Genomic DNA, 21,726 nt, shown 5'->3' on the forward strand with positions numbered 1-21,726 from the left:
TTCAACCTAACCCAACTTTAAATTCAATCAGTATAACAAAATAATTTAATAGAGTATTATTGATCCTTAAAGTCCCATCAAATGCTATACAGATTATTTGCAGTTTTGCTAAAGAAGAAGCATAAATATTTTACTATAAATCAGAGAAAAGCCACAATTTCAACCTAACCCAACTTTAATCAGCATTTTAGAGTATTATAGATACTTAAAATCCCATAAAAAATATGATATCAATTAATTGGGGGTTTTTCTAAAGAAGAAGCATCAATATTTCACAAAGTGTTTTCAATATAACCTCACTTGAAATTCATTCACAATGGAATCGAATGCAGGGGGAGTTAACCTAAAATCTTCTTCTACAGATTTATGCTTATCTAACGAATTAAAGAATAATGATACCCGTTCGTGTGCCTTTGGGCACAGGGTATCTAAAGTGAATAAGTGAAATCTCGAAGAAAACAAAGCAATTAAAATTGATACTCTTGTGGACACACACACACACACACACACACACACACGCAGAGCAGACGACAGCTGGACAGATATAGAGATACATTTGTATCTTTGTGCGGTTTTCAATTGAATTTCCAATTTCAATTTCAATTTGTCTGATGCCAGCCAGCTGTGCTGCCATTGGATCAGCTATTTTTAGACGCTGCGATTAGCAGCCAATGGGCAGCCAGGCTGGCAGACGCATCAGGGATTCATCTGCGGCCGGGCCAGACCACTTGACGTCGTCGACTCGCGCCGCTGCCAGGCTGTCTGGTCGCGTGAGTGTGTCTCAAGTAGCAAAGACCACGCAACGGCAGCTCAACAGCGATCGGCGTTCGACACCCACAATCGGATCGGGCGTCCTTGCCTTAAATGTGTGCAACAAGCGCAGCATCCTTTCAGTTGATAGCTGCCCGTGCTGCTGCGAACGTCGCTTTGAACATTAAAGTATCGAATTGGAAAACAACGTGATGCACTCGCTGCCCGTTAACATGGCCAGTAGCTCCAAGGAGCGGCGATTGCTGCGCACGCCCAAATGTGCGCGCTGTCGCAATCATGGCGTCATCTCGTGCGTCAAGGGCCACAAGAAGCTGTGCCGCTGGCGCGAATGCTGTTGCCCCAACTGCCAGCTGGTCGTCGATCGGCAGCGCGTCATGGCCGCCCAGGTGGCACTGCGACGCCAACAAACCATGGAGGCGCTGGAGGCGCATGCCGCCGAGCCGCAGACAATACCAAGCGATGAGGAGCCGACGCCGACGCCACCGCTGACCCAGTCGCTGCCGAACATAGCTGTTGGCTCCACACTGACCACGCCCACCAAATACAGCGCCATGGCCGCCAACACGCTGCGCACACGCCAGGCCCTGATCGCCCAGAAGCGCATCTACAAGCAGCGGCTGCGCAATCTGCAACAGTCCACATTGCACATTACCGCGGCGATGGAAGGTAAGTCCAATACCTGACACAAATAGCTGGAAAAAAAGGCTAAATAGAGGCAGACTAAGTAGTCGAAATAGAAGGTAGATCAAAGTGCACCTCTAAATGACCCTTAATTATTATATAAAAATAATCTTATAAAGGGCAACAGTTCAAACGTCCTGAAGGTGCATCAAGTCGAATAAGCAAAATTGTCCATGCAAAATAATCAATTTTCCAGCTAATAGCTATTCAAATACTGGATTTAGCTAGAAAATGGCTAAATTAGCAGCAACGCTGCAAGACGAGCGCCCGCCATGCGGTGCCAGACTGTCTGGCAAGGCTTGTAACCTGAGCAAGGCATGCAAAAGAGAGAGAGAGAGATAGCGAGAGAGAGAGAGAGAGGGAGCGCGCGACAGGAAATGCACGATTCCTTACAAAAACAACAATAACAACAATGGAAAGAAATTTGTTAAAAAGTCACCCAACGTAATTGAACGCCTGTCGCATGCACGCATATTGAAGACCAATTTTCATAGTGTAAATCGATATGTGAAAACGGAAAAACCTCTTGAGCCAAATGTGGCAAAAGTCAACGGGGCAACGAAAACAAGCAACAAGCAACGTTGCAAGGGTGCACATCTATACATATTTATGTATTTCACTTTTTCCATCTGGTTTCCAACTAAACGAAAATATGCACGCAGACAATTTTGGTGCCGGACTGTCTGGTTATGGTCTTTGGCTCTAGGATCTTCGTTTGGGCGGCTCAAATTACGCCTCAATTTCCACATGCTACACTCGAAAAAAAAAAAATGTATCACTCGAAATATTATTGGATGGGGCATCAATCGCGGACTTGAGAACTGATTGAAGGAAAATAAAACTAGGGTAAAGAATTTCATTGTCAGGCTAAGATATTCTGATCGCGTACAACATGCTCGGTTATTTCTCTGAGTGTACCAACACACACACACACATTGTGTGCGTGTGCTGAACGAATTGAGACAATTTGAAAGCAATTTGTACAATAGATTTGACGCCAACGTCAAGATCAAAGAGCTCGCTAGCACACACACACACACACACACACACACACACACAGCCTCTGCCCCGCCCTAACAACTTATTGCGTGTAATTTCAATTCTAATGCCCTGCATCCACTTGCAGAGTACAAGCAGCGCTTTCCCACGTTCAATTCACCGTTGCTGGAACGCATGCGCAAGCGACGCGCGTTCGCTGACCCGGAACTGAACTATGCAATGGATACAACGCTACTTGGCAGCTCCGCCTGTGGCGGGCAAGCGGCTCCTTTGGCAACGCCGCCAACAGCAATCGGCAACGCCTTTTATGATCTATTGGGCAATGCCGCCGCCGCGGCAGCAGCAGCAGCAGCAGCAGCTGCGCAACAGGAGCAGCATCGGCACGCATATCAATCAATGCCGCGCATTACGCAGACGCCCACGCCGACGCCCAGCGTCAAGAAGCCCAAGCTGAGTTTTTCAATTGAGTCGATAATTGGCATCAGCACGTAGCCGAGCACGATCGAAAGACAGTCGCATTCTGTATATAGACAATATGTTGAACTAACCTTTTTTTTTTATTAGTATTATGATTCTTAGGAAATAAAACACTTTTCACTTGATTTCAAATGTATCTTGCTTTTTCGCTGAGCTGATTTATCGATAACTCAGTTGCTGCACCTGATGCGCGCTAAAATTGCATCGCAAATATGGCAACCATATAAAAATACATGTTGCCAAATAGTTAAGAAAACCGTCGTTTTTGTATATACCAAATTTTTTCAAACTACCTTTTTTTTATTAGCATTATGGTTCATAGGCAATAAAACACGTTTCAACTGATTTCAAGTGTGTGTATATAATTAATTGACTGATTTAAATGTTGCGCGCGCAAATCATATTTATAGAAAATAATCGATAACTCAGTGGCCGCACGTGATCGTCGCTGCAATTGTATCGCTAATATGGCAACTTTATATAAATATATGTTGCCAAATTGTTAATAAAACATTGCTAAGCTTGCCGAATAGTTAACTAGCGATATCATGCATTATTGAAAAAAAAAATTAATAATTTTCATCATTTCAATATGCATAAATGAAGACAAGCGCTGCCACCTGTCAAAATGTAAGCGTGATTTGGTATTTTTGTGTGACGCAGTCACTGTTTGGCGCCTATTGCCCATCTTTCGCATGGCACAACAGACAACTCTCACCCGCTGCTGACTCAGAAATGACAACAATATTTTACGCAGAACCCGAACTGGTGCTGGGCCATGGCCGCAAGGTGTTGTTTCTCAATCCCAATGACCTGCAAATCTTTAAGGACATTGAATTGCCGGCAGACCTGACCACATGTGGTCTCAAAATCGCCGCTGGCGAAACAAACGAGGAGCAGCAGCAGCCGGTCGGCTCGGAGAAGGCAGCAGCAGCTGGTACAAATTTGGAGGTGTCCATAGTAAACGTGAGCTATTCGCCGGATCGACAACTGATTGCGCTGACCACGGCTGGCCAAAAGGCGCTGCTGCTCTACAAAAGCCGGCCCGAGCATGCCAAGCTGTTGTCCGTGCGCGCCCTGGCGCGTGCCTCCAGTTCACTGGCATTTGCGCCGGACTCGAGCTCTGTGCTGGTCACGGACAAAACCGGCGATTGCTATCGCTACGATTGCGTGGAGCTTGAGGCGCCGCCACAATTGCTGCTGGGTCACCTGAGCATCGTTTACGATATACTGTGGACGCCGGATCAAAAGTATATCATCACCTGCGATCGTGATGATAAAATACGGGTTACCAACTATCCAGCCACCTATGACATACACAGCTATTGCCTCGGCCACAAGGAGTTCGTCTCTGGCCTGGCGCTCCTCACTGGCACCGAGCACCTCGTTTCCGCCTCCGGTGACAAGACGCTGCGTGTCTGGAACTATCTGAGCGGCAAACAGCTGCTGCAACATGAACTGCCCGCGCCGGCTGTGCGGCTGCAGTTGCGCCAACTGCTGCCGGCCAAGCGTTTTCAAGTGGCTGTGCTCTTCTACGATCACGTGGAAGCTCTTGGCCTGTACGAGCTGGCGCTGGATGAGCAAAGCAACGATGCCTGGACAATTGCACGGCAACAGCTGGTGCGTGCCGAGGCGGGCAGCTGGAACATAAGCTGCTTTGCGCTCACCGCCGACAGCATCTACGTGGCCGGCGCCCTGGACGAGCGCTTAACGCTGCGCGTCTACAACAGCAGCGATGGCGAGCAGGCCAAAACGGTGCCCACCGGCTGGCTGGATATGGTCACTGAGCGCTTTGCCGACCAGACGTGCGTGCCGGAGGATCTGTCTGTGTGGTTCAAGAAGCGCTACGACAACGTCAGCGACTACATGGAACGCAAGAAGCGCCGCATCGAGGATCATCAGCAGCAGCAGCAGCAGCAAAAATCCTGACAACTTCCATGCACGCAATTCACACTTAGCCTAGCCACTTTCTATTGTAATCAATTTTACGAAAATTAAATAAATATATATATATATTAACCAGTTGCAAGTATTTGAAATATCCAGCCTGGAGTTGCGTCTCGTGCTCTAAATCACGCAGAGGCTCGCCTTAATCCCATGTATTCGTGTTCAGCTGGGCTAAAAGTCATCAATTTCAATCAAATTCCTATTTTTCTGACAATTGAACCCACAACGCCAAGTGAAATGGGACTATTCGCCGTAGATGGCCGACTATAAAATTGCTTTCAATAAAAATATGAATAAACAATGATTCCCGTGTTAGATTCTCCCGATTGTGCGTGTTTCCGAGATCCTTGCTAGATATATCTGACAAATCCCTGTTACAGACTCGCTGCCATCTCAATCTCTCAAAACACAAAGGGGTTTTAGGCTCGCGCTCCACTTGCAGTTGATAGGATTTACATTCGAATATTACTGCGATTCCAATCCACATTAACGTTAGGTTACATAATGTTATTCATATTTATTTTTATATTTAAGTAGTTTGCAGAGAAAATCTTTTAAACCGGCTTGTAGTCCAATTTGCTTTCAAGCTTCTTGTTGTCCGAGACCTTGCGCACGGCTTTCATGAAATCCTCCTGAATAACATATTCACGTTCGGCTCTGCAAGCAAATTTTTTTTTGGTATTCTATTAGATGTGGCACGTGGCATTAAAAGTATAGCTGGAGCCTTACCTGATGGCAAAGAGGCCCGCCTCCGTGCAGACATTACGCAAATCGGCGCCATTAAAGTTATCCGACAACTTGACAATGGCCTCGTAGTCCATTTCGCCGTGTTTGGCTATCTTGAGCGCATGAATCTTGAGTATCTCCAAGCTAGAATGAGCACATTATATATATTAAAATTAAATTGAAGGTTTTCGTTTGGTTTTACTGACCGCGCCTGTTCGTTGGGCAATGGAATTTCGATTTTACGATCCAAGCGACCGGGACGCAAAAGTGCAGGATCTAGCGTATCCGGGCGATTGGTGGCCATGATCATTTTCACCTGACCCAGCGAATCGAAGCCGTCCATTTGATTCAGCAGCTCCATTAGGGTGCGCTGAATTTCACGATCCGCAGACGTGCCCTCGGAGAAACGACGACCGCCAATGGCATCGATTTCATCCATGAATATAATGCAGGGCTGATGATCGCGGGCATAGTTAAACATTTCACGTATCAAGCGTGCACTCTCGCCAATATACTTGTCCACAATGGCCGAGGAGACGACCTTCAGAAAATTGGCGTCCAGCTGTGAGGCAACCGCGCGTGCCAGCAGCGTTTTGCCCGTGCCGGGCGGTCCATAGAGCAGACAACCCTTGGGCGGTGTAATGCCGACGCGCAGAAACAGTTCCGGATTGAGCAGCGGCAGCTCGATCACTTCGCGCAGCTCACGGATTTGCTCGGTGAGGCCACCAATGGCCGAATAGGTAACATCGCCCGGATCCTCGTGCGACATATTGTACACAAGCGGATCGACTTCGCGTGGCAAATAGCGCATTATTGTCAGCGTCGTCATATCCAGGGCGACCCGCGTGCCGGACTTTAACTTGGCCTTGTCCAGCTGGCGACGACAGCCAACCACATAGCGCGGTCCATTGGTCGCTTTCACAATGACTAAAGAGAAGCATACGCAAGCATATATAGATATAGTTATAGATATAGCCTTGTCCCCGTCTTTGTATAAATCCGTAATTCTGTTGCAAGAAACTTTTTGCTTTTCCGGATGTCCTCTACGACTTCTGGCATGCTCCACGCACACGGGTCGGATCTATATCATATCCTATATCCTCAATACGAAGATTCGTTCAAGGTCTGGGTATTTGTTAGGGAAAGTGTTCCATTTATTTAATCCTGCTGCGATTCTAGAGTTCTTCTCACATTTCTGCAAACCCGAACATAGCCGGAGTGTTGATATTTATGCTCACTATCGAAGTAAACCCACACTAGCACTATTTCACAACTTATTTATTTAATGTACGGCAGCCAGTTCGAGTTATTTCTTAGTTTAAGTACTTACATTTATCCTCGGTCAATTGTTTGAGCACCTCACCCACAATTTGGCCGACGCTCTGCAGCGCTTTCAGATCATTCTCTGATTTGTCATACAGTTTGGTCAGCTCCTTCAGTTCTTCGCGTTCTATAATTTAATTATATTCAAATGTTAAAACCTGATAATTATCGAAATTATAAATGTTCCACTCACTTTCTTTGAGGCGGCCGTCAACTTCTTTGTGCTCCAGCAATTTCTTTCGGTAGTCGGAGAGCGCCTTTTCGCGTATACTCTCCGTGGATGGAGCTGCAGTCACGGTCATTTTAGATGATTATTTGCAATGCTTTTAACAATTAATAAACATTTGCTAAATTAAACGAAGCTCTGTCTAATGATATTGCAGTTTTACAAAACAGTGTGACCGACTTTGGTGAGCACAACAATACCGTAGGCAAATGCCGGGACTAGTATTTTTCATATACTGAATATGCTTGAACAAAGCCCTGGCGGCAGTATACTGTTCACAGACAATGCAAAATAATTCAAACAAAGAACGAATTAAAAACGTATAGAGATAAAACAACAAAAAAAAAACCTATAGAGATAAAAACAAGGGCAAACGAAACGTTTTTATTTAGTTAAATAGAACCAGTTATAAGCATATTAACATATTCTGCACATACCGTTGCAGTTATAGTACAATTTGAGTACGTGACGTCACAAGCCAAAAATTACTGTTACGCACAATCTATAATCGTCCATTGTCCTGCAGTGCCATAATGCCGTTGACCGCACAATTTGTGCGCAATTTGCAGCGTTTCCGGCTTGTGACCTTTGACGTAACGGACACGCTGCTACGGCTAAAAGAGCCAACCAAACAATATGCCGAAACGGCCGAGGCATGCGGCATAAGCGGCATTAATAGGGCACAGCTGGAACGCTGCTTTCGCCAGCAATTCAAATTGATGAGCAGAACGCACACGAATTTTGGTCGCTGTACGCCGCACATGAACTGGCAATCCTGGTGGCATCAGGTGGTCATCAATACGTTCACCTGCGCCGACGCCAGCCTATCCAAGGCCCAGCTGCAAACCGTTGCCGAGCAACTGCTGCTGATCTTCCGCACCAGCGCCTGCTGGACGCACATCGAGGGCGCCACGGCATTTGTGCAGCGCGTCCGCGAGGCCGGCAAATGTGTGGGCATCATATCGAATTTTGATCCCTCGTTGCATCAGGTGCTCAGCGCCATGGGCTTCAATGACAAATTTGATTTTATATTGAACTCGTACGATGCCGGCGCCATGAAACCGGATCCGGCCATATTTCAACTGGCGCTGCAGGGCCGAAACATAGCGCCCGCCCAAGCGCTGCACATTGGCAATCAGCTGGACATGGATTACACGGGCGCACGCAACAGCGGCTGGAGCAGTCTGCTGGTCCAGCAGAAACAGCCGGATCCGGCTGCGGCCGGGCACACGTACGCCAGCCTGGCCGAGATGCTGCAGGCGCTCGAAACGCGGCAAATCGCCTGGTGAAGACGCCGCACAAAGCACACAATTAATTAGGCTTTGACTTTTTTATTTATTTATAATTTCATGCGTAAAAATGAACCATAAACTATTCGACAAACTTTACGTTAGACGAGATTTCACTGTATATAATATTAATAATTAATTAATTGATAATAATCTAGGTTCTTAAATGAACGAATCAATTTTGAATACAATTCAAAAAGTACTTGAATTCTCCAAACAATTAAAAACAAAATATTTATAAAAAAAACAAAAGAAAGTTTGTAAATATGAAAATGTTTTAGTTTTAGCTTTAAGAGTATATTATTATTATATTATTATATTTTTGGTAGAGTGTATACGATTATTGCTTAAATATCGAAAATTGTTTTAGTTTCGAGAATACCCTAACCTTGGGCATTCCTCCATTGAGCAGGGATTTGGGCAAAAGTTATCCTTAGCTCAACTTTGTGTAAAAACTAAATGCTATTTAAAGCTAATGCCAAAGGCTTAGAAACAAAACATCAACTGAATTAAGACTAATTATTAATGACTAATTAATTATATGTACATATAGTTAAAAAAAAAACATTAATTATAATTAAAAAAAAAATAAAATAAAGAAACAATTTAAAAGGTAATTTGTGACCCGAAATGTTTTGCTTTTGGGAATGCATATTTGAGCTCTACGTGGATTTGGAGGCCTTGGCCGGCATCTGGGCCTTGGCCGCCTTCAGCTGCTCGAGATTAAACTGTTTGCGTATCTCGGCGGACACCTGACGTATAACACTCTCCGTGTTGGCCATCAGATCACGTTCCAGCACATCGATGTCAATGTCCTTGCTCTCGAGCCGCATCTGCATGTCCGAGTAGAAGTCACAGAAGAGCACCGGCTCATCGGAGCCATTCGGTGTGCGCGTACTGCAATATTGACCCCGTCGATGCAGATCCTCATTGTTGGCCCGGGAGTCAAGGAAACGGCGCGCGCCCAACGGCAATTGCTGCTGTATGAGCCGCTCGTGATTCTGGAATATGCGCTGTTTGAGCTTCTTGAACTCCTTCAGCTCGTTCTTCATGTACTTCACATAGCTGTACATTTTGGATGTCTTCTTGGTCAGATTCTCCAGGCAGCTTATAAAGTTGCGCACCTGCTGTGTGCGCGGCAAGGTGCTGGGATCCAAGCGTTCGGCCTCATCGAAATGCTGCTGCGATCGATTGAAGTCATGCTTCATGGCCAGCGCCGAGGCGAGCACCACATGATTTTCGGCCACCTGCGGTGCATGCTCGACGGCAGCACTGAGTATCAGATCCGCATCGGCCAGGCGACCCATGCGAAAGAGTATGGTGCCCAGGCTGAGCAGCGGTATATCCTTGTGCTCGGGCGGCGCCAGCATGGTGGCGAGACGAGCGCAGGGCAGCGCCTGCAGCGCATTGCCGCGCATGCGCCAATAGTAGGAGCTGAGCGTATGGAATTTCCATGAGTCCGGCTGACGCTGCAGTCCCTCCAGCGCAAAGCGTCGCGTTAGCTCGACGGTTGCGGTACCGATATTCGTATCGTGCTCACGATCCACATATGCCGACTCGAGCACCTCCGGCTGAAAGCTATCCAAATGATCGTACGTGGCGGGTCCGACGCTTAGCTCATGGTAATTGCTGCAGATGGGCTCCAGGTTGCGATCGGTTTTCGTACGTATCGATGCCAGCGGCAAACCCTGCTGGAAATCCCGGTGTTCCGGTAAATTGATGCGCTTGAGCTGATCGGGTGTGATCTTCAGATATGACATGCGCTTCTCCAGCAGATAATAGTCCATGGCGCATTTGGCCTGCTCGGCCAGGTCCTCGCCGAAGCGCATCGAGAAACGCAAATGCTCGACAATTTGCTCCCGCTTGCGCAGCAGCTCCAAATAGCTGCGCTCCACATACTCATTGTAACGTATCTGCTCCAAGAAGGCAATCAGATTGTGCGGCTCCCGCATAAAGAACGGCGAATCCAATTTCTGTACAATGCGCTCATCCTTTAGCACCCAGTGATTGCTGGCAATCAGCACGTGGATGCAGCAGGCGGCAACTAGATACTGACAGAGTCGCATTATGCATTGGCTGTGCCCAGCGCAAGTCGCGAGCGGCGACTTAATCCACGTAATTGCTAATGGCTGCCACACGGGTTGCCAGCGAAAACATCTAAGCAGCGTTTTGTTATTTTTTTTTTTTGGATAGGTAAATAAACACCGACAACAGTTTGTTTTGCACTTTTGCCCATTTTTAGTGTATTTCACTTTAACAGTATTCGCCGCAACAATGCCGGACTGTAAATTTAACAGTAGCATCTTTAGGTATTTGCGAAAGCCAACATTGCCACCTCGTCAAAATCTAGCCTTTTTTAAGTTCAGCGGGCATACTGACTTTATGTTGTACATATTTGAAGTTGATATTCATAATTTCGTTAACATACCTTAGATGTATGACAATAATAACGTGTCACAGCAATATGTGAGTTTCAAAAATGTCTATATACAGCCGTTACGCTTTCTATTTGGTCTAATCGTGCTCATATTTGCATCATTAGAAATGTTAAGATTCACTCACCTACAATTCCTTAGCTGAAATAAATTAATTAGGATAGATACAGGTAAATTAGATATATATGGTATAAATAGTTTTAAGCCCAAATTTAGCTTTTATTAACCAACTCACTTCTAGAACTTGCATCTTTTTTTATCAAAAGTTGGCAACGCTGACGAAAGCACTTAGATTGCGGTTTCGTGCCGCCAAATTGATAAAAGCTTATTTTCATTAACTCATTTTTGGTTTATTTCGCTTATTTCTGCATGCATAAAAGTTAGTTTTTGTGATTATTTATTTATGAATCAAATGCCCCGGCAAAGATAAACTTGTCTTCAGGTAGTTCTTTGAAGAGGATTTTTAAGTTTGGTATTTTTAAACGAAACATCGGGTATTTTTGCTTTGGTTGCTAGCGGTCACACGGCTTGCTACATAAAATGCGAAAAAACGGAATCGCGGAGAGCTGTAACGCGGAATAGTACATTAAAAATAATCGTTAATCGCGTGCGTGTTTTTTTTTCTTCAACCGCTACACAGCACTTTATTGTTAAATATATTTTCTTCGTCGTTAATTACAACGCGTCTTAAATAGGATAAATATGGGAAAATGAGACGTCGCGTTCATGCAAAGTAGTTGAAAAAGAAGGCACACACACATATAACATACATACGCACGCACGTCGTTGCGAAGGAATATATGTATCTACACATGCATGTGAATGTATGAGTGTGCGCTGGTGTGTGCGGCCGTGTGTGTGTGTGTGTGCGTGCGTTAGCTACTGAGAGTCTCGACTCCAAGAGAGAGAGAGAGAGAGATCGAATAAGAGGAGGGGTGGGGACAGAGCGGCGGCGTTTGAGCGTTGAAAAAAAAACGTAAAAATGAACTGGCACAGCCGACGACGACTACTACAAAACAAACGCCAAAGTACGTACTATGTTCTACTACGGCTACAACTGTGATATTTGGATATAAAGCCGCCCCGCACCGAAAAAAATAAAACAAGCTCCCTACGTGTATACGTACGCTTGTGTCTCTGCCGCTGGACGACGGAAAGAAAGAAAAAGAAAAAACTAGAGCTATCGAAGCAACAGACAAAGCGGCATCATCCAGAATCGAAAGAAGCAGACAGACACAGCAGCAGCAGCACCACCACCACCACCACCTCAGTGAATATTATTAAAGGTACGTACATACGTACATGTGTATATGTGTAATAGGCGCCGCCATTTTCCGTGTGATCCATGTAACAAGCTGAAAGAAAAAAAAAAAAAACCTGGACCTAGAGTTGGCAATGTGCGCATTAAAATCAATCTGAGCATTGTCTACAGCTTACAATTGGGTCCATATACGTCATAGAGGTACCCATTTAGGTCACAATAAACAATTGCCAAAATGTTTTGCAATTGCTGTTAATTCGCCGAGTTGAAACTTGCAATGTTTGTTGCTCCAAAATACTTGACAACCCTACAGCCTTTTTCTTTGTTGACATTTTCGCTTGTGTGTGTGTGTGCGCTTGTATCTGTGACTGTGTGAGTTGTGCCTGAAGTGTAGTGCTGCCACAAATCTACAATTTTTATCCGGCCCAATATGAACTAGTGCTACAAAGCCATTCAATTTACAATTTAACTAGCGCTTTAAACGAAAACACAAAATAAACGATTAGCCAATTTACCGACATTTACTTTTCCAAAAGTGGCAACCTTGCGCAGGTCACTCTCATTTATTTTGAGTCTGCAATGCGCATGAGTGCATAGTTTCTCTCGCTCTCGCACCCAAGCGAATGCATGTGTGCTGCTGTCTCGTGAACAGCTGAGAGCTGCAGCAGCTTTTGGGCACCAATAAAATACACACACATGCACACACACATTATATATATGCATAGATATATATATATATATATATATATATATAACTCACACACACATATTTGCAGTCATTGCAGCAGTGACAATACAACAAAGCCGCTAGGCGTTGTAAATTTTTTTTGCCTATTGGCTCTGTGAGTTTGACTGTGTGAGTTGTGCGTGTTGTGCAAAATTAACCCATTAGTGTGTAGCATTTATTTTTTTTATTTTTTGTCTTGAAACCCAACGAAATAATATTAATGCTTTTATTACACATGTGCTTCCATGTTAATTGATTTTTGTTTTGCACGTGTATAAGTGCCGTGAGAGAGAGAGAGAGAGAGAGCGGTCAGCAGTGTGGGAGAGAGAGCAGAGCAAATGAACGCGTGCCGTCTGTCGACCTCGCATCTTTTCCTCTTTCATATCCACCCACAGCCGCATCGCAGGGCGAAGCCATAAAATAATTTTCAAATCAAGTCGAATGTGCAAATTGCTTTTATGACTTATAAAACTGATTGCACACAGCATTTACTACTGTACGTATGTATGTATATGCTCGGCAGAGATTTTCTGTGTTCCTTTGTGCATCGTTAGCCGTCTTGCTGGGTTCTCGCTCTGGCTCACAAATTGTGTACGCTTATCATTTATCAGCGGCGTCAGCAGAAACAACTTTTGCTTTTGAGAGCTTTTCTGTAAATTCGAGTGTGCGTCTTTGTGTGCGTGTGTGTTTGTGTGTGCGTGCATGTGTGTGTGTGCGTGCATGTGTGTGTGTGTGCATGCATGCTTTTGTATGCGAATATTCTGTGCCTGGAGTCAATGTTGCCATCTCGTTTGTTTCTATATAAAATTACGTACCGCTACAATATGTTATAATTTGGTTTTTTGTTTTCTTGCAAACTAAAATGGCACAAGACAATTGAAACATGTTTATAATCATATTTTGTGCATGACCATGACATGAATTAGGCTAAATATGTAATGTGGCATTCATGTAAAATTACAACAAAGGGTCAATTGCTGTTCTGATGAGAAGTAGCAGTCATTTGCACTCTTTCTATCTTTTTCACTCACTCTCACTTCGTTTCGAAAGCAAGTTGCCATATCTTAAAAATCATTGAAATGAATGCTGGCTAGTACGCTGAGCATGAAAAGCGAACAAAAAAAAATACCGAATTCACGAAAAAGTGACTTATTTTTAGACTGTGCTATTCATGTGTCAGGTTTTTGTTTATGCGTAGTAAAAGCCGGCAAATAATTAGTGAGCTGGCCACACTGTTGCTTGAAATTCAAAATAAATTACAAAAACTCAAGCCGAAATTGTTTTCAATAATTGTCTTTTTGTGTTTTCCCTGTTTACAGACTGCACATATATACAGAATGGTCGTCGGCTCGAATCATACGCGGCGCAGTGAAACTGCCGGCAGATACACAAACAGCAGCAGCAGCAGCAACAACAACAACACGAATAGCAGCGGCAGCAACAACAACAACAACAACAATTCCACCAGCTCAACGTCTTCAATTGCAAACGCATCCTCAGCGGCGGCGGCGACGTTGTCGTTGTCGTCGTCGTCGTCGTCAATGTCACACAACAACAATAACAATAATAATAACAACAAAAGCCAAAACACAACTCTCAACAACAACAACAACAGCAGCAGCAACAGCAACAGCAACTCACATCAGCAGCAGCAGCAACAGCATCATCATCATCATCATCACAATCATCATCATTACCAGACGCAGCAGCAGCAGAGCACAACGCATCATAGTTCCGCATCAGCACTGGCAACAACAACAACCACATCTTCATCATCAGCATCATCATCAACAACAGCATCGACAACAACAACAACAACAACAACATCGCATGGCGGCAGCAGCGGGACAGTGCATGTGGCTGTTGGCAGCCTTAACGGTTGCAACGGCAGCGCCGTCAGTCGCCTATCCCAATCGACGGGCATGTCGCCCCGTGAGCTGTCCGAAAACGATGACCTGGCCACATCGCTAATACTGGATCCGCATTTGGGCTTTCAGACGCACAAAATGAATATACGGTTTAGGCCGCTCAAAGTGGATACACAGCAGCTGAAGGCGATTGTCGATGAGTTTATACATACCCAAAATTATGACATTGCCATACAGCGCATCTACGATGGGCCCTGGATACCGCGTCATCTTAAGAATAAAAACAAAATTGCCACCAAGCGGTTGCACGATCATGTAAGTAGACACAGCAACAATAATATTTCGCAAATTGTCCTGAGATGTTGATATTTGATGATCGATATCGATAACGATAACGATTAAAACTGTTTGCCCAATTATATGTTATCGTTCGTTCTGCGAATTATTCGAGCTACAATGCTATACGTATTAGGCTTCAGATTTGCTCGATTGCATTGGCCAACAATCGATAATTATCGATGCTGGATAAACGGAGCTGTAGCGAAAAGATAAACGTGTGTATTAAACGAGAACTTGCATTCCAAATTTCGCAGTCTTAAGAGATTATGTGCGCCAAAATCAAAGCATTCAGAATTACAAGTTTATCATATCGAATATATCGATAACATTATCGATAGATTCATTCTGTTAGGCAGAAGTGCTCGAAATTGTTTTAAATTTGATATTTTTCTCAACCATATCTGATCAGTTCTCGTGTATATATATATATATATCGGCGATTGTGATCGATCAATAACAATAATGACAATAATTAATCGATCGGGATCTGTGAGATGCTCTCTCTCTCTCTATCTCCATCTCTCACTATGTACATCTCTCTCACACACACTGACCGTGCGGAACAGAACACTAATATGAAAAAAAACAACTCTTTATTCCAATTGAAAATTAGATTGTGCGCTATTTGCGTGTGTTCGACAAGGACAGCGGCTTTGCGATCGAGGCATGCTATCGCTATTCACTGGAGGAGCAGCGCGGCGCAAAGATTAGCTCGACGAAACGCTGGTCAAAGAACGATAAAATCGAATGTCTGGTCGGCTGCATTGCGGAGCTAACGGAGGCCGAGGAGGCGGCATTGCTGCATTCGGGCAAAAATGATTTCTCCGTGATGTACAGCTGCCGCAAGAACTGTGCCCAGCTCTGGCTGGGACCGGCCGCCTACATCAATCACGATTGCCGGGCCAATTGCAAGTTTTTGGCCACGGGCCGTGACACCGCCTGCGTTAAGGTGCTGCGCGACATTGAGGTGGGCGAGGAGATCACCTGTTTCTATGGCGAGGATTTCTTTGGCGATAGCAATCGTTATTGCGAGTGCGAGACATGCGAGCGACGCGGCACTGGCGCCTTTGCCGGCAAACATTCGGCCAATCAGCTGAACGAGGCGATGCTCGGCCTAACGAACGGCCTGGGCCTGGGCCTAGGTCTGGGCGCTGCCGGCGGTGCCAATGGCGGCGGCTATCGTTTGCGCGAAACGGACAATCGCATCAATCGCATCAAGAGTCGCGCCAACAGCACCAACAGCACCTCCAACAGCAACAGCAACGACAGCAGCAGCAACAACACGGCTCAGCCCCACAACAACAACAGCAGCGGAAGCAACAACAACAACAACAACAACAACAGCAGCAGCATTGCTGCTGTGGCACAAACTGTTGCAGCGGTACGGCCCAAGAGCAGCAGCCTGGAGCTAAATGCAGTGGCCCTAATGGACAAGAAGCTGCCCAATGTGGTTGTCTCGCCGCTGACCATGAAGGAGCTGCGCCAGAAGGGCATGACCAAGTACGATGCCGAAATGATAATGGCCAATGCGGCATATCATCAGCAACAGCAGCAGCAGCATCATCACCATCATCATCATCATCATCATCAGCATCAGCATCAGGGGCATCTTCATCATCATACGCATACGCAGCAATATCACACACACCTGCCACACACAGCAGCAGCAGCAGCAGCTGCCGGCGGCGGCAGCAGCAGCAGCAGCAATAATGCAGAGGCCGCCAGCCAGGCAACGGCTATGCAGAAGCCGCAGCAGGCAGCCGCCGAGCTGAGCAATGGACGCGGCATCAGCACGCTGCGCAAGTCGATGCGCGTGAACAGCACCAGCAGCAGCATATCGACAGCCTCCACGGACGAGCCGCCGCTGGCCAGCTATGCAGCAACGGGCGCAGCAGCAACAACAACAACAGTTGCAGCCATAGCCAAGGCGCCGGTTGTGCTGGTGCCGCGCTATAAGCCAGCTGCTGTTGCCGCCGTGCTGCAGCAGCAGCAACAACAGCAGCAGCAGCGCCAGCAACAGCGCCAGCTGCGGCGCAGCGAACGCCAGACGCAGCGGCAAAAGGTCTGCATGGACACGACACAGCTGCTGGGCAAATATTTAACGGACAGCGAGAGCAGCGACACGGACTTGCAGCAGCAACATCAACAGCAGCCGGCAGCTGATGTGCCAGCAACAGCAGCAGCAACGGGCTCGTCCACGCTGGAGAAGCGCGTGACACGCAACAGCGCCGGACGCGCTGCCGCCGCGGCGGCTGCAGCAGCAGCAGCAGCAACAACAACAACAACAATAAACAACAACAACAACACAGCAACAATAACTGCCCACAACAACAACAACAACAACAGCAGCAGCAGCAGCAACAACATAAAAACAACGATTACAAATTGTAATAATTTAAATATTAGTAATAGCTGTAGAAATAATGTTAGCGCTAGATTTAGTGAACGCAAGCTGAAGCCGAGCGAGCCGGCGCCAGCGGCAACGACGACGACGGCTTCGTTAGCAAACCTGGCGGTGCCCTCGTCGTCAAACTGCTCGCCAGGCGAACAGCAGCAGCAACTGCAACAGCAGCAGCAGCATCAGAAACAACAGCAGCAGCAACAACAACAGCAGCAGGCAACGGCAGCAGCAGCAGCAACAGCAACACGCAGTCGCAGCAGCAGTCCCGCCTATAAAAAGAACCTCATCGCCAGCTTTGAGCAAGCCAACAAGCGTCAGGCAACAGCAGCAACAGTTGCTGAGGATATGCCCGCCGCAGAGCCGGGCAAGCAGAAGCGTAGCCGACGCGCCGCCGCGCTGGCCGCCGCACAGCATATACACTGCGAGGCAGTTGCCGGCGTGCTACAGCGCAAGCGACATCAGACGACGGCAGCAGCAACAACAACAACAACAGCAGCAGCAACGGCAACAACATCAGCAGCAGCAACAACAAGCGGTAGCAGCGCTGTGGAGCCGCTTTTGAAAACGCCCGAGCGACGGCTGAAGCTGACGCTGCGCATGAAGCGCTCGCCCATATTGGATGAAGTCTTTGAGCTGGGCACCAGCCTCGGCGAGGATCGACAGCATGCCCAGCAAAATGGACACGCCGCCAATCGAGCCAGCCAAGCGCACAGCAGCAGCAGCAGCAGCGGCGGAGGCAGCGGAGGAGCAGGCGGACGTAACAGCAGCAACAATGTCGGCGCCGGCGGCAACAGCAGCAACAGCAACAACAATGCCCTGCACAATGCCAGCAGCAGCAGCAGCGGCGGCATTGAATATGAAATCTTACGCATGGAGGGCATATCAGAGCATGGCAATGATGATGATGAGGAGGACGAGGAGGAGGAGGAGGAGGATGACGACGACGACGACGATGACGAGGAAGCCGAAGAGGAGGAGGAGGAACAGGAGCTAAATGAAGAAGAGGGTCTTGAGCTTGAACAAGAGCAGCTCCAGCAGCTTAAGCAGCAGCAGCTCAAGCAGCAGCAGCAGCAGCAGCATCATCATCCGGAGGCGTCTGGCAGCGATGCCTCCGACTGGCGCTACACAGAAAAAACGCGACGCAGTCGCCGCAGCGCCCAAAGCGCCGCCAGCACGCCGCCGCCGCCTCAAGTTGCCAGCAGCAGCAGCAGCAGCAACATTTACGGCACGCCACAAAAGAAGCGACTGCGCCTGATCTTTGGCAACGAGTCGCACACAATAGACATTCCACCAGCAAGCACAACAGCAACTGTTGCAGCTGCAGCAGCAACTGTTGGTAGCGGCATCGATGAGCTCAACAGCAGCGGCGGCGGCGACGGCGGCGGGGATGAATCCTTTAATGCTTCCTATGCCAGCAGCAGCAGCAGCAGCGGCGCCAACGGCAGCGGCAGCGGCACCAGCATGACCGTCAACACCTCCTCGCTGAACAGCACGCCCACATCCAGCGCCTCCTTGGAGCTTGAGGCGGCAACAACAACAACATCTGCTGCTGCTGCTGCTGCTGCAACGTCAAGAGCTGCAACAGGAACGGGAACGGGAACGCGACTGCCCGCAGCTGATTCACCCACATCGACAACATCCAGCGTCGGCTCCTTTCAATCGGCCTGCACCTCAACAACCAATTTCTTTACGCGCTCCAAGTCGCCCAGCAGCAGCAACAGCTACCAGCTGAACGGCAGTCGCAGCAACAGCAGCAACTACATGCCCTACTATCAGCAGCAGCAGCAGCAACAACAACAACAGCAGCAACAACAACAGCAGCAGCAATTGAGCAAATTTGGCAGCAGCAACAAACGCGCTGCATCGGAGCAGGCGCAGGCCGTGGTCAGCAGCAGCAGCAGCAGCAACAACAACAACAACAGCAACAGCAACAACAGCAGCAACAGCAACAACAACAGCAACAGCTCGACCATGGGCAGCAGCAACAACAGCGCAACTGTTGCCGCGAGCAGCGTTTCCAGCAGTCACACCTTTCTGCCTCAGGCTCTGACCATGCCCAAGCACACGTTCGGCACCTGTGCGCTGCTGGCGCCCACAAGCTTTGCCAACCTGCAGCAGCAGCAGCAACAGCAGCAGACGTCTAAGCTGGCAGCGGAGCAACAACAGCAGCTGCCCACGTCCTCGTCGCCGCAGCATCATCATCATCATCATCAGCAGCAGCAGCAGCAGCAACAACAACAACAACATAGCAACAAATAACCAACGACTGATCTCTATGCGGATTGACTGCGCTGCTGCCATTGCCAACAACAACTGCAACAACTGCGACAGCAACAACAACAATTTGATAACATTTATTTAATAATTTCGCCGCAGCCGCCTGCCCTTGCCTGCTGCTAACCCTAAAAGTTGCAATCCCTTAAGTAGCGTTAGGTCGTCTCTCTCTCTGTGTGTGTGTGTGTGTTTGTGTGCGCGCGTACGCTTCGGCTGTCTGGCAACTCTGTCTGCATAATTGTTGGAAGGGAGGGGGGGGTAGTTGAGTCCGTTATTATAAGAGCATCAGAGCTTTGCGTATGTGTAAATGCATGTGTCAGGTAGTCAGTGCCCAAGAAGAAGAAGAAAAAAACAAAAGCAAAAAACAAAAAACAAAAATCATGATCAGCCAAACAATAACAATAATAATAACAACAACAACAACAAAAACAACAACAACAAATGTCTGTTTTAGCAAATCTTTGATTATACATTTCTTTTTTGCTTTTTTTCCATTTCTCTCTCCCTCTTTTTCTCTTTCTCTCTCTCTCTCTCTCTCTCTCTCTCTTGCCATTGCAGATGGATATTTAAAGCATAAAAGTAGCAAAAAAGCGTGTGTTAAACAAATTGTTGCAGTTGGTGGTGGTGGTGGTAATGTTAATGATAATGAGCAACATAATAAGATTAATATAAATAATAATAATAATACCGATTACAATAATTCTAATGCTAACAGCAGCAGCAGCAGCAACAACATAGTTAAAAAATTAAGAATAGAATTAAAACGCATACAAATCATGTACAGTTGAAATGTTACGAAACGAAATGCTAAAAACGTTGAACGGTTAACGAAAGCGGCGCGTCAGCAGCGACAACAGTTAACAAGCAGCGCCAGCGCAGCAGCAGCAGCAACAACAACAACAACAGCAACATGAACAGTTACAACAGCAAGGAGCACATTGCCATTGATCGGAGCAGAGCGGCGCATACGAGGAGCGCAACAAATAGATAATGTTGCTGGCCTGCTCGCTCTCGCGCTATTTCTTCCAGTTGTGAACGATGAGGCGAAGTAAAAATGAAAGAAATGAAACATATAAATTCAAAACGTATAACAAAAAATATATTCTAAATGCACATAAACAGACAAACACACACCCACACACACACACACACACACACATACACACGGACACACAGACACAACCACAAACGCAATTAGCAGCGGTTTTAGAAGCCTTACGACTAAAGTTAAATTTATGAACAATATTAAAATAATAAATATAACAAATTATATATGATATGTGTATATGAAACGAGAGAAGAAAAACCAACAACAACAACAACAAATATATAAGCCAACAGGAGCAGCAAGATAACAACAACAAAATAGCAGCAAACAAATAACAAAAACAATAGCAACAAAGCAACATATATATATATACATACACATATATATATGTATGTATATGTATGTATGTATGTATATTTGCAAGCATAGCAAACCAAATTCATTTCACACAAACAAATAAAATGTATATAAAAACGGGAAATTAAAACAAACAACAAAATTTAATACATATAAAACCTATTTAAATTATAACTAAAAAGAAAAACATATATTTAAAACACAATACTTAAAATGAAAAATAAATAAAAATAAAAGAAAAAAAAAACGGGGCTGCAAGAAATGAAACAAAAAAATTGTTTGACGATTTGTGTAAATTAAAAACAAACAAAAAACAACAACAAAAAGAAACAACATGATTTTTTGCACATTTTTGTATTTGTATTTCATTTGTTTTGTTGATGTGTGTTTCATCAAAATTTCCAAAAAAAAAAAAAAAAACAAAATGCACATACATATACTTATGTATTTCAACAAATATGCAACAACAACAACAACAACATTAACAAAAACAACATTTTGTTAACTAGCAAAAGAAATTCATTGCAACAACATTGTTAGTTTTAGTTTATTAATAATTTAATTTTACGCATAAACA

General features: G+C 46.0%; 6 protein-coding genes across 7 annotated transcripts; 4 read left to right on the forward strand and 2 right to left on the reverse strand.

Moving 5' to 3' along the window:
- The first annotated feature begins 940 nt into the window (after positions 1 to 940).
- dmrt11E (doublesex-Mab related 11E) lies at positions 941 to 3,006 on the forward strand. Its single transcript, XM_070211257.1, has 2 exons — positions 941 to 1,437; positions 2,579 to 3,006. Exons 1-2 carry the CDS (start codon positions 963 to 965, stop codon positions 2,941 to 2,943), a joined length of 840 nt encoding a protein of 279 aa, XP_070067358.1. The 5' UTR covers positions 941 to 962; the 3' UTR covers positions 2,944 to 3,006.
- A 592-nt stretch (positions 3,007 to 3,598) lies between these two features.
- On the forward strand, positions 3,599 to 4,950 carry wuho (tRNA (guanine-N(7)-)-methyltransferase non-catalytic subunit wuho). The gene has a single exon (XM_002057927.4). The coding sequence runs from the start codon at positions 3,664 to 3,666 to the stop codon at positions 4,855 to 4,857; it is 1,194 nt and encodes a 397-aa protein (XP_002057963.1). The 5' UTR covers positions 3,599 to 3,663; the 3' UTR covers positions 4,858 to 4,950.
- Positions 4,951 to 5,367: 417 nt separating this feature from the next.
- Positions 5,368 to 7,320, reverse strand: Rpt4 (Regulatory particle triple-A ATPase 4). Its single transcript, XM_002057926.4, has 5 exons — positions 7,118 to 7,320; positions 6,932 to 7,051; positions 5,808 to 6,528; positions 5,605 to 5,745; positions 5,368 to 5,532 (listed from the first exon to the last, which is right to left on the reverse strand). The coding sequence occupies exons 1-5, from the start codon at positions 7,224 to 7,226 to the stop codon at positions 5,430 to 5,432; spliced, it is 1,194 nt and encodes a 397-aa protein (XP_002057962.1). The 5' UTR covers positions 7,227 to 7,320; the 3' UTR covers positions 5,368 to 5,429.
- A 204-nt stretch (positions 7,321 to 7,524) lies between these two features.
- Positions 7,525 to 8,538, forward strand: LOC6634532 (rhythmically expressed gene 2 protein). The gene has a single exon (XM_002057925.4). The coding sequence runs from the start codon at positions 7,684 to 7,686 to the stop codon at positions 8,437 to 8,439; it is 756 nt and encodes a 251-aa protein (XP_002057961.1). The 5' UTR covers positions 7,525 to 7,683; the 3' UTR covers positions 8,440 to 8,538.
- A 158-nt stretch (positions 8,539 to 8,696) lies between these two features.
- Positions 8,697 to 10,820, reverse strand: LOC6634531 (tetratricopeptide repeat protein 17). The gene has a single exon (XM_002057924.4). The coding sequence runs from the start codon at positions 10,740 to 10,742 to the stop codon at positions 9,102 to 9,104; it is 1,641 nt and encodes a 546-aa protein (XP_002057960.2). The 5' UTR covers positions 10,743 to 10,820; the 3' UTR covers positions 8,697 to 9,101.
- A 574-nt stretch (positions 10,821 to 11,394) lies between these two features.
- Hmt4-20 (Histone methyltransferase 4-20) lies at positions 11,395 to 21,574 on the forward strand. 2 transcript variants are annotated; one of them, XM_070211242.1, is made up of 4 exons: positions 11,395 to 12,160; positions 14,182 to 15,045; positions 15,683 to 17,456; positions 20,303 to 21,574. In XM_070211242.1, exons 2-4 carry the CDS (start codon positions 14,200 to 14,202, stop codon positions 20,530 to 20,532), a joined length of 2,850 nt encoding a protein of 949 aa, XP_070067343.1. In that variant the 5' UTR covers positions 11,395 to 12,160; positions 14,182 to 14,199; the 3' UTR covers positions 20,533 to 21,574. The 2 variants fall into 2 exon arrangements, with proteins under 2 accessions (XP_070067343.1, XP_070067342.1); XM_070211241.1 differs by having other exon boundaries at positions 15,683 to 20,443.
- The last annotated feature ends 152 nt before the right edge of the window (positions 21,575 to 21,726 follow it).

This window comes from Drosophila virilis, chromosome X (genome assembly GCF_030788295.1).
Source record: "Drosophila virilis strain 15010-1051.87 chromosome X, Dvir_AGI_RSII-ME, whole genome shotgun sequence".
In the NCBI taxonomy this organism is placed as follows: domain Eukaryota; kingdom Metazoa; phylum Arthropoda; class Insecta; order Diptera; family Drosophilidae; genus Drosophila; species Drosophila virilis.